The sequence below is a fragment of the Cygnus atratus genome, chromosome 7 (assembly GCF_013377495.2).
Source record: "Cygnus atratus isolate AKBS03 ecotype Queensland, Australia chromosome 7, CAtr_DNAZoo_HiC_assembly, whole genome shotgun sequence".
Lineage (NCBI taxonomy): Eukaryota > Metazoa > Chordata > Aves > Anseriformes > Anatidae > Cygnus > Cygnus atratus.
In genome coordinates this window covers 16,806,687-16,818,939 of record NC_066368.1, presented here as the reverse complement: position 1 = coordinate 16,818,939, position 12,253 = coordinate 16,806,687, and the positions used below count along the sequence as shown (strand labels likewise).

Genomic DNA, 12,253 nt, shown 5'->3' with positions numbered 1-12,253 from the left:
AGTAATGAAATTATTTATAATAACATGCTCTAACGGCAGCAAAGATTCTCAAAAGAGATGGTTTATTTAAATAATAGCAAAAACAGATGTCAGAAAAGAGAGAAAATCCCACCTATCTTTTTACAGGACAAATTATAGACTATGAAAATGTATGGATGACTTTGATGGGCAACAGAGCTCTGGGAGCAAACCGAAGGCCGAAACACATCTGCACTCATTACAAGTGCTCAAGTATGAAATGCATTGGGACTCTCAAATATTTTCAGTTCTTATTTTGACCCTACAACCCGCCCACGCCGACAGAAACGTGATGCTCACTTCTCCATCCATCATTGCAAGCTGAAATACCCAGGCCAGCAGTTAGCAGCACAGAAAAAACAACAGGTCTGTTTCTGCAGACACCAAGTTTTCTGCACTCCATTTCTGTACCATTCAGTTTTATGGTGGTGAAGATGCCAACTGAAAATAATTCATAAAGGTGGGTTAAACGTGAGGAGCAGGGCTTAAGCAGAGAAAGATGTGACTGAAGTTCCCTCCCCGGCAGGGACAGTAGGGCAGCTCAGAAGGCAGCAGCCCCTCGCCGATGACGTGCCTCCTTCCACCATTTTCACACCCCCCCAGCCCATCCCGTCCTGTCCCATTTCTGGGAAGAATTACAGGTTCCCCACCCCTGCCTGCATTGCCACAAAGTCTTTCATTTCCTGATTACACAAGACACATGAAGCAATTAAAAACCGTATACACACATTCCTTTCTGTGTACTGATAACCATTAAGTAGGTGCTACATCCCCGTGAGTGCTGTGACAATAGTGGGAATTACACACATCTGCACAATAGGCATACACATTTGACAGGGAACATAATCATGCAACTTCTAGAACTGCAAAGGATGCAACAGAAAAATGTTCATTTGTAAAGCTTCAGACTTACAAGTGAAGGGGAAAAATAAATTTTGAACCGATCAAAGTGAGTAGTTACACCAAGTCACACACCAAAAACAAAAAAAAAACAGCCCTCAAATGAACAAACTGTGCTTGTGAAAAATCATGCTTTTAGAATGAATATCTTGCTACCAAAGCTAATTTTGAATGGAGGCCAGATAAGTTCCCAACTAACTCCCACATACACATTGCAAGAGGCATTCAAGTAGATGAGAAAGAGAGAAATTGAATAAAGATACATAATAATACTTAAAAGTCAAATTTGCATGATGAGTTCAGTGGAATCTATGAAAGCGCAAAAAACTGACCATGCAAATTAAGATTCTGCCCTTAGAATAGAACTGTCATTTTGACTCTAACCATGGCATCCCTAAACATGATACTGTATCACATATTCAATTTAAGCTGCAATTTCACAGGAAACACTGCAGAAATTTCCTTTGTCCTGCAATATACAAAGATATTTTCTGTTTACACAAACTGCAAACTTTGTATGGATTTTTCCATGGAGTAATTTCATATAGGTTGTTGCATACACCCTTAAAAAGCTTTATAAAATAATATCCAGGTGTTTCCTGTAATTCAACTAGAGTTATGGTAACAAGCACGTTTCTTAAAACCTAAGCAGACTTTCTATGCCAGACACTACCTAGGGTCCAGTTCTGCCATCCTTATTTATAACTACCTCTCACCACTGTATTTAAAAGATCACGTTACGTGCCAGAACAATGCACAACCAAAGCTATGGCCTAATCAGAGAAAAGATTTTATTAATCTTAGCTTAGCTGGTATGCTTTACTTGCCTGGTTTTCCTGTATGTGCAGTTTCTGTGAATTGTTCTCACTAATAGTATCCTGTTTCTATGAGCAGGAAAGGGCTGAGTACAGTTTGTTAGTTAACATTACTTCCTATAACCAGGGTCCATATTCTGTAGTAGCAACACTACAGCAGTCATTGTTCATTCTGGATAAGCAATGTAGCACGCTGATGGCTGTTAATGGACATCCTCTGCAGTGAAACATGAACTGATAATCAGCAAACCCAGATTTGCAATAGACTTCCTCCTTCCTGTTTTTACACTGCTGACCAAGGAGATGCCTCTTCCTGCTAAGCCTTTGTGCTACTTACTGATGTATGAAGCAAGAAACTGAAAAACAAGTGCTGTACTATTTTTTTTCCAAATTTGTGCTGTAATAGTAGATTAAAAAACAGCAAAGAAAGTGCCAGCCCCACTCGCTTTGGTAACAGCTATTGACACATAACAAAATGCCAAGTCTGGCCATCTGTTTCATGTGCCTAAACGAATACAGCAGACATAGGTGGAACCAATGCTATTTCATAGAAAATAAAATAGGCAACTCAAGTCCATAAAGCAATATTCTTATTTTCCCTTCTTACTTCCCCAGACTGTAACATAAATTGTTCCATTTTAGGAGCAAACGGAGATTCATCTAGAAATGAAAATTTGAACTTCTAAGTTGTTTTTGAAGATCTGATCAGACTTCTATTCTGTATGGTCCAAAAATAGTTAGCCATCTATTACAATCTATAGCTAATCTGCTTTCTTTATCTGGGACACTTTAGACATAACCTTCAAGATAAATACATACCAATTGTTTCTGTACAGCCCTCATGAGCTATATGAAGGTTCAACAGAACATTTAAGGTAACAAAGGCCCACGGACATAACTAAGATGTCTAGGTTATTTATTTCAATTGGCTTTGTATACCAACACCACACAGATGTAAATATATTATTTTAGGAATCAAGAAGTTTCAGATTCAATAAAATATCCAATAATTGCAGTTTTACACACAAATGGGTTAAGAATGTATTATTTTCAGTACAGACAAAACCAGGTAACTCTCTAAGGCTGCGTTCTTCCTATAAACATAAAATGATTTCTTCTCATACAAATCCAGTTTGTACTATATATTCTTGTCTCCCAGGATCACCGAAGAAAATCGAAAATGACTTTTAAGAAGTCTCAGTTTAATTCAAAAGCCCAACTAAAACTAACAGTTTCTCTCTGTTGAGTAGTAAGTAAAAGCATGTGTTAACTGACTTGTACTAGTATTTGTTAACTTACTCCAATACTCCATCTGCTTGATAAACAGACTAAATGGCAGAAAAAACTGTCCATTCCTTTGATGGCACTGACAACTCACTGATGACACATTTCAAAAGGAGGGAGTGCATATTGGCTACCTGCTTACAATTCCTTAAGGTTATAAAACAAAACAAACATAATGTAAAATAACTATGTTAACTGTAGGTTGAAATTAACCTAAAACAAAACTGAAAAGAAAACGCTGCCTCACTGATATCAGTGGGGTAGATGTAGTTCAAAGGCACCCTGAGCATAAGGAAGTTGGCAAACTGTGAAAGTCCCAGAGACAGCTGCTACCAACAGAAACATCCAATGTTCTGTAACAGAAAGGAGAATAGAGGGTATTAATATTCAAGTATGTGATACTTGAAAGTGCAAACACTTCTTTTTGAAGTTGAAGTGTCCCAAGAGTATCCCCCTAGATATATGTACTACAGCATATGCATTCTTAGTTTTGTATTGCTCTCATTCATGGGACAACTGCAAGAATTACACTCACTTGTAGTTTTGCAAGTAAATTACTTTATCTGAGACAGCGAAAATCCCACTCAGTTTTAGAGCTGAACACCCTTCTTAAAATCTGATGCTATGAACAGGGGAAAAAAGAAAAGTCCCTGTCCTTGCCCTCTCTGCAAGCTCCCAGTACAGAACTGTTCAAAGACATCTTTTAGGTCCTCTGTGTCAAACCCAAGTCTTCCCACCAGCGCTGATGCACTCCAAAACCTGCTTCTTTCCTTCTTAACACCTTCATCAGCGATTAAGTTCCCTGCCAGTTTGGTACGACTGGCAAAGGCTGAGGCACAGCCAGCTTCCAGCACAGATCATTAACTCCTTCCCGTACAGGACACAATTGGCCAGGCATACAAGCAATTCCTTAGCAGACATGGACAAGATGAGGAAAAGATGCGTTGCTGAGATGAACACCTGAAGATGAACATCAAATTGAACATGATGTCATTGTTTTACCAAGGTCTGTGGTGACAGGGATTAGGCTTGGGCATTTCATCCACCGTCAGATAACAGCCAGAAAGACTGGCAACAGCTGGGTTTTTTAACTAGCCATAGCAAGCCCTTAAGTAAGATAAAATCTAATTTGATTGCTTGATGCTGATGCAAAACTAGCTTGATGTTTTTGAACAAGTTAGCACTGAATATTTTACTACAGCCCATAGAAATAGTTTCCTATTTGCAAATCTACCCTTGGCATTATTTAAGAAAGACCAGTCCTCACAGATTTTTACAAACTTCTTTTAGTAGTATAATCCATAAAACACAACATGACAAAACTCGCTTAACTGCAGTTGCTCTAACTTCTAAGTGAAAATGGTCTAGAACTTACCGGCCAAAAATAGGCTTATGTTTAATTGAATTATGCTAGCACTCCTCAGGTAGACATCTGTATTGAGGAAATTGCAAAGTCACAGATCAATGGTTCAGAAATGCACACAGAAAGCTAGGGTACAGTGTATGCCACTGGCTTCTGGGGAAAAAAAAAATGCAGGTAAGTACCCACATGACTGACATTTGTGCAGGACGTAAAATTAACGCATTTCCTATGCATAGTACAGGTCTAAAATCTGGGTCTAAAGACCTCAGCTTGAGGAATATGAAGAAACTACATGAATAACAGTTGGCTTTCCTGAACGTACCTGATATCACAGCAAGTAAGCCATTTGTATGATGGGAAGGTTACATTTAGATGCAACACAATGATACAAACTACATCAACTGCCTAGTAAGTACACCATTCTGGATCTCTCAGTAGATGATGCCTTTATTTTAAAAGCTTTCATGTATTTTGAAACATGTCTCCTAAACATGGGAACAATTTCAAGCTCTTTGGTAACGCTCATGAAATTGCAGAGAGCTATGTCAGAAGTATTCTCCAAACAGGTTACTAGTTAGGTTAAAGCTTCATTTGGCAGTTGTCCATTTGGAAACCACTGCAAGAAATGAGTCAGAAGCTGATGCATAAATATTTAAAAAGATCAAGATAGCCTGACTTGCAGACGTTTTTCATGACAGACTTAATCAGCATCAACCCTAAAGATTTTTGTAAAAATGCAATGCAACGCAAGGCAGATATTACCCACAAACAGTTTCAGCCTTTGTAAAAAGTGAAGTACTGTGCTGAAACTTGCAACAATGGAAGCGAATCCTCACCTTCTTCTAAGATCTTTTTTTGCCACCAGTGGCAAATCTGAAGAATTTCTGAAATATCAGGCTAGCTTACAGAAAAAAAATAAAAATAAAAAATGCAGTACTGCCACTGAATAAACAAATGCCAAATTAATTAGCCTACAGCATACAGTATTCTCATGCTGTTTTGACTCTAAATAGTGGGCTAGTGATAAAAAAAAATCTATTGTTCCATTATAAAAATATACACAGCGATAGACTTGTTCACATAGACAGTGGTTTTATCTGACTCTTGCCTTTCAATTTGAATATTTGGAATATCATCAAATCCTGCACCAAGTGACAAAACCTGCAACAGGCTACAAGCAAGCTACCAGTTTTTCAGGATACACTGTTCTCAATGAGCAGGCTATTCTCCCTGCTCTATAGCACCCAGTTGCAACATACAAGATAGCTATTATAATAAAGATAAATCGATGTATACATATACATCAGAGAACATCCTATGACCTGATTCAGAAATCCCCACAGCTGACACAGAAGGAATTGCTAGTTCCTTTGGGCTACTGTATAACTTCATTCTGAAGGGGAATGAAACAAATTAACCAGAAAACCCAGCACAATTTGAAGACAGACTATTAACAAAGTTACAGAGTGACTTTTGAACCATAAAAATATCTTATAATATTGTAAAATATTAATTATCATATTATTTGAAATTGAAATATATAATTAAACCACTTAAGTTCTGTTTCAAAACAAAGGATACAGAGATCATTGACCAATATGTTTGCTCTGCCTTTAAAAGAAGACTAAGCTATTGGCAAAGAACAGATGTGAATTGCTGCCTCGTAGTCCAAAAACAAAATTATGAGGACACGGAAAAATGCCTTTAGATAATCATACCTGACAAATATGACCACAAGGCAAAAATGAGGGCAACCACATTTTGCCACTGGATAACCACATCACAAATCCCAGCAGTCCGTAGGCAAGCACTCAGAAAAAATATTTTCCAGCCTGCAACTGTGCTGATGTTGTTCTGTCTTCCCACATCTAGAAATATCATTCATACTGCCTATGCTACTGCTAACTGTACTGCTAAAGACACACAGTCACATAACAAAACTATACCTACCAGTAAATCTTGTACACTCTCAGTAAATCATGTCAAGGCTTCAGAGCATCCTGTCATACTCTAGAAAGTATTTAGGCACTTCATTTACTTGGCTTTGGACAGGCCCCTCAACGGATAAAGTAATACCTCTGAAATACAAATTACAGACCCCAGTCTGGGCAAAGTCTCTGCAATTGCACTGTGTACCATAAATTAGTAACAGCATCAGAATTAGTTTCTCTCCATATTTCTACCTCTAAATTTTCTTAGAAATCTTGATCAAGGAAAGACAAAACACTCTTGCTTGCACCACTTTGTTACTCTTGCTTTCTCGATTTATTCCTCTAACAATGTCTGACTGCCTTACTGGAGCACGCTTTTTTTTTGCTTTAGCTTTCCTGCAAAACAAAAACAGAAGTTCAGGATGAGTAATTTTTTTCATCAATGGCTTCTAACACTCCACCCATATTCTTTTACGAAGCTCACAAGAAATCTACATTCTACCACAAAACTCCGTTCAACCCATTTTAAAAAAAAAAAAAAAAGGCAGCACCAGCAGAAGTGATTTTGCTTTGCAGCTAGGCAGCTCCATTGCCTTTATCAGAGCAAGGCAGCGTTACGCCTGTGGAAGGTCGCCACAGCCTCTTGCAGCACCAGGCAGAAAAGCAGCAATGTAACGGCTGTGTCAGTGCCGTGCCTAGAGCCTCAGATAACATGCCGGCAATGTCTTCCTACGAAGCCCCCCAATAACTCAGTCAAGAAGTTTCATGGTCAGCACAATTTACAGCAACTGAGAAGACCTACTGAGGCAACAGCTTTGTGATGATGGATTTCAGGAAGAGGGCGAGAGAAAAGTCGCTTGCAAGCATTTTTACACTGACTTAGGAGGAGTACTTCTGAGCTACAATTATGGGTGAAAGCCACAGAGAACATCCTGCTTACATCCCACATAGCAATGACATAGCACCTCCTTACCAACTTCACTTTATCTACAAAATTCCCATCACTGATTCCCCTGTAATTTTTAATTTTTATTTTATTTTACTTTTGCATTAGTTGTTTAGCCTATTGATTGCAGGTCTGGAGGTATTCCCTTGACAGGCTGTACATGGGGCTCCCAGAACACCACAAACTCAGTGATGTGAAGGTCACGAGATGAAAAAATAAGCCTGCTCTCTGCTTATGCTAGACATTGCCAAGCTAGAGTTTAAGAGCTAATTCATACAGTTTTTAGAAAAGGACTTTGAAATATTACACATTACCACAAGCTGAAAAAGACTCTTCAGTACAGTACATCGGGACATTGCTGGAACAGCATCTTCTTCTCTGTTTGACCTTTGTGGACCTACATATCACTAACCAGCAGATAAGGTCAGTTATTTTCTTCTGAATAGAATTTTTCTTATTAGTTACCCTGGCACGTCCAACAGAGTGTTCAAGAAGTATGAAGACACTCAAAAATTAGCTGTTGAAATTTTAATATGTATTTCTATGAAGTTCAATAAGGGCCTGAAACTTTTTTGTTATTAACTTTTTGATATTTTTTGAGGGGAATAGGGATATTGCTTTTCACCATGTTTTTCACCTTTTCCTTTGTAAAGATCGAATATTCACTGACATCTCTTCTCTTCCTGGTTTTGCAAAGCCCAACAGTATGTATAAGAAATGAATTACAAGATATTAACACATTATATAAAAATGTGAGAGTGACAAGCCTTTAACAGGTGTTGTCATTAACCACGTTTAGTTAGCCATTAAAGCTAGAAAGATGTTAAGATGTTGATAAAACAGTCACAGAGTCTGCGGGAGGAAAAAAAAAATCCTGGCCTGCTATATACACAGTTTACCTATTTAATGAAAAGTATGTTGTACAGTTGATTTACATCTCATTTGTAAGGACTCTGTGTGCGCCACTATATTTAGAGATGCAAGTTAAGTACCAGCAATTTGAAAGCTGTAAGTTCATCCACTTAATCCTTAAAAGAAGTAAAAATCAAATACAATCTCTGCATTTGATATTTAAGAAAGTTGCACAATTTTTAGGAGTTAATGCTCCTAAATAGTAAGTAATCCCAGCTCTCCCAGCTGTCCCTTTGCTCCTTCAGTGAAGGACCTGTGTTTCCCATTCCTGTGCATGTGTGCATCTCAGTACTATAAATCACCTGCAGGATCAATGTTCCTTATCTGTCAGTAACACATAAAACACCCTCAGCAAAAGATACATCAATACCCTACGCACAAGTGCTGCTGCTGTTCCAGCAGGACACGAAATGCTACACTAGCAGAGACATCTACACCAAGCTAGCAAACAAAACACTGAAGAAAAATAGGAGCAGAAGCACGTTTCCATGGAACCCACATATGGCCCACAAAAAAAAAAGAAAAAAAAATTACACTTCCTCGTAAAACATTAGGAAGATATTAAGATTGCAATAGGAACAATTCAGGATAAGTCAGATCTTGCACATCCTATGATCTTCAGCATTAAGTATTACCTCACGCTGCTTATCCAAAGTGCTCACCTCTTTTGTTCTGCTATTTTAAAATGTATGTTGGTGCTCCATTTCATGTCACAATGCTATAAATATTCTCCCAGCATTACAGACCAAAGATTACTAAAATGTTCCATTTCATACAATGAAACGAACGTAACTTCAGTCATTACGTGACACAACTGGTATGAATGAATTCTATGACTGGAAATCAATGGATCGCTTGATGTGGTAGGCTTAGGCAACTGCACGTGGAATTACTAAACTCATTTCTCTGGTTTATATTGTTTAACAAGTAAAAGCTGTATCTTGTGCAGAAAATAATGCTCTATTTTATGTTCAAGCTTTTGTTTATTGAAACAGATCTTGAAATTAGAATTGAGATTTCAGACTTTTCAGTTTCACACAGCAACTCACAAATTTTAACAAACAGCTGAACAGACAGTTTTGATTTTAAACATTTCTCTTTCTATAAAAAAGCAGAATATTTCCGTGATGTCAGCTGGACTTCTTTCAAAACACTCAGCCAGATGTAAATGTTCTTTAGCTTGATTTATGGGTTTGTAAATAAGCACTAGCTGCTAAATCAGACCAATGTGCACTTTTCTAAAAATTCTGAAAGTCACCAATGCAAAGCTACATTTCTGAAAAGCCAGTAAGATAACAAGGTATATTTATATCTATACGCACATATTATATGTATATATAAATAAAGATAAACAGGAAGAACAGGAGCACGTTAAAAAATCACAGATCTAAATATTTATATTTATAAAAACTTGAACAATATTTTAGATGCATAACACAAAATAAGAGATTCATATCGTCCCTTCCCCATTTCATGTCTCTCCCCTATCCATGCTTGTGGTTCCCAAATGTGCCTTCTTCCACTGTTCAGCCCGATTCTCTGTATGTCCTTTGCATAAGGACATATAGCACATCTGATATAAGCTCTGTATTGGAGATTGTAGTGAAACTGCAATTACATTTAATATTTTGTTGCTAAGTTTTTTTTCTGTTTTGGTGTGGGTTTTTTTTGCAGACATCAGCTTCAGTGTGCCTGGGCTTGTTAGCTCAAACATGGCTAGATTGCCTTCAGGGCCAACTCAAGTCTGAGAACATCTCGGCTGCTGTCTCTCAGCCTGAGCTCACAGACGAAGCTCCATGTGACGCACAGCTTCAGTGCCCCACGTGCACCCCCTGTACTGGCTGTGCTGAAGCAACAGTAAGTGGAGACCAGAGCATCTCTGGTGATGTCTGGGCTGCTCCACCACGCTCCCCAGCTGGGCTGCTCAGGGGCTGATTAGCCCCGGCCCCGCATCAGTTCCCTGACCGCAAACTCCCCTGGACCCCTCATTGCTGGAGGAACTGCTGCAGACAGGCCACAACATCATTCACTGTGAAGCACAAAATGACACGCTTCATGGGCAATGGACATTTTCCTTCCGTAAGTCCTCCACAAAGGTTTCCCCAGCCTCCCACCCCATGTCTGCCCTCTCCTGCACTCTCCAGTACACGCTCTCCAGGGAGAATCAGCAACGTGTGCTCTCCGTCCTGCGCATGCTGACACCACAAACCGCTTTTTCCAGTTCCCTGCGCACAAGATCTCCATATCTTTCCAAAGAGATAATGTGTAAACTTGTAGCCATCTCTTCCTTGTTTGGCTGGTGTCCGGGCTCTTTCATTTCAGAGGACTCTGACCAGCGGGCTGCCAGAGCAGCTGCGGGGTGAAAACCCCTGTGCCCCCTACACCTTCCCCATACCCTGCTTCACTCCCTCCAGGCCTGGCACTGGCAAGCTTCTCTCACCACAGGACAGAGCTAAACCTCTTCCTCGACACGCATCCCACGCCATTTGCCAGTGTGATATCGAAAAGGGACAAGCCATCGAGGTCGTGGCACTCAGAAAGCGCTCTGGACGCTGTCAAATCCCCAGGACGCGGAAACTGTCCGGGGTGGTAGATTTCAGGCGGCGGTTTCCGTCTGCGCCGAATTAGAAAGGGCTGCACACAGACAGAGGCGCCTCGCAGCAACACAGCCACCACCCAAACCGAGGGCTCGGCCCGGCTCCCAGCGCAGACCCGCACACGGAGGAGCGCCCCGCACCTCCCTGCCCCGGGAGCCCCCAGCCCACAGCGGGGCCGCCCCAGCCCCAGCCCCTGCCGGAGACACCGGCCGGGGGCGGGGGCACGGCGGCCGCCTCGGCCCTACCCGCCGCCCTCCTGTCAGCGCAGCCCGCCCGCGGCCGCCCCAGCGCCGCTCCCTGCCCGCGCCGCGGCCCCCTCGTCCTGAGCCGCCGCTCTCGGCGGAGGCGCTGCGGGCAGCCCCGCGGGGTCTCTGGGGAGGAGCTGTCAGAGCCGGGCCGCGCCGGGCCGGGCCGTGGCTCGCCGGCCGGTGTGGGGCGAGCAGAGGGCCCTCGGCCGGCGGCGTTGCCGCGGCTTCTGCCGCCCCTCACCTCAGGGTGGGTCCCACGCAGGCCGTGTCGGTGCTCTCGATCTCCTGAAGGATCCGATCATGCTCGGGGAGGCTGTCCGCCATCTTGGATGGGAGGGACCCGCCGGCCGCGCCGCTGCGGGAGGTGCTGGGGAGGGACCGAGGGCGGAGGCGGCCGCGGAGCCCGGCGCGGGGCACCGGCAGCCGGGACCCGCCTCCTGCTCCCCGCCGTCCGGCACGGTTCTTCGGTGCCCCGCAGCCCTCGTCAGGGGAAGGGCTCTGCCGAGGGCGCCCTCGGAGTCTGGCAGAGCCCCCCCGTCCCCCGGGCTCGCCCGGCGGTGCTGCGCGGCTCAGACCTCCGCCCCGCCGCAGCCCCTCACGGAGGGACCTGCCTAAGGGCTCTGCCTCGCCAGGAGCTGCCCTCGCTGTGCTGGGGTGCTAGAGATGAAGCCTTGCAGGCTCAAGAAAGGCCTTTTTTTCCCTGTGGGCTAGTTATGGTCTGTTTCTCGGGGGTTGGTCTATTTCATTATTTACTCCTTTGGGCCTCTGAGCTTTCAATGCTCCCCGAGTGCACTTCTGGTGCAGCGCCTTGCTGCCTTTCACTCGCTGTTCTGCTTCGCTAGGGGCTGGCACATCCTTTCCTGCGTTAGTACGGCTGTCTTCTGGTGTCCTGTGGGCACGTGTACAATAAAGCCTCGTTTTTCAATGAAGTGGGAATAGCTCATCTTCTATTTAAATTATGCACTTTGTGGTTTGTGGCCGAAGATGAGCGAGTCCTTGGGTTTTGCATGCTCAGGAGACAGGATACACCTGCTTTCTGGGCAAAGTTATCTGCACGCAAGCGGGAAGCCAACTGAAAGAAATAGGCCCGAAGTGTAAAACTCCAGGGTGATATATGGCTGCTTCGCCAGCGAGAAACTGACAACCATTCACAGCCTCGAGTGGATCTAAGTCTAGACGCCAGCCAGCCCGAATACTGTTTGCCACCTTTTCAATTACTGTAATCAAACTCATCATCCC

General features: G+C 42.5%; 1 protein-coding gene across 6 annotated transcripts in view; it reads right to left on the bottom strand.

The window, feature by feature from the left end:
- The window catches only part of EXOC6 (exocyst complex component 6), a 90,955-nt gene extending 79,447 nt beyond the window's left edge, over nt 1-11,508 (bottom strand). For 4 of the 6 annotated variants that reach the window (XM_050711838.1, XM_050711835.1, XM_050711837.1 and 1 more), the window contains exon 1: nt 11,256-11,368. In XM_050711838.1, coding sequence (XP_050567795.1) covers nt 11,256-11,338 — 83 coding nt within the window. In that variant the 5' untranslated portion in view covers nt 11,339-11,368. Of the gene's footprint in view, nt 1-11,255 lie in introns of all 6 variants that reach the window. The other 2 variants (XM_050711836.1, XM_050711839.1) reach the window with 2 other exon arrangements.
- Between the last annotated feature and the right edge of the window lie 745 nt (nt 11,509-12,253).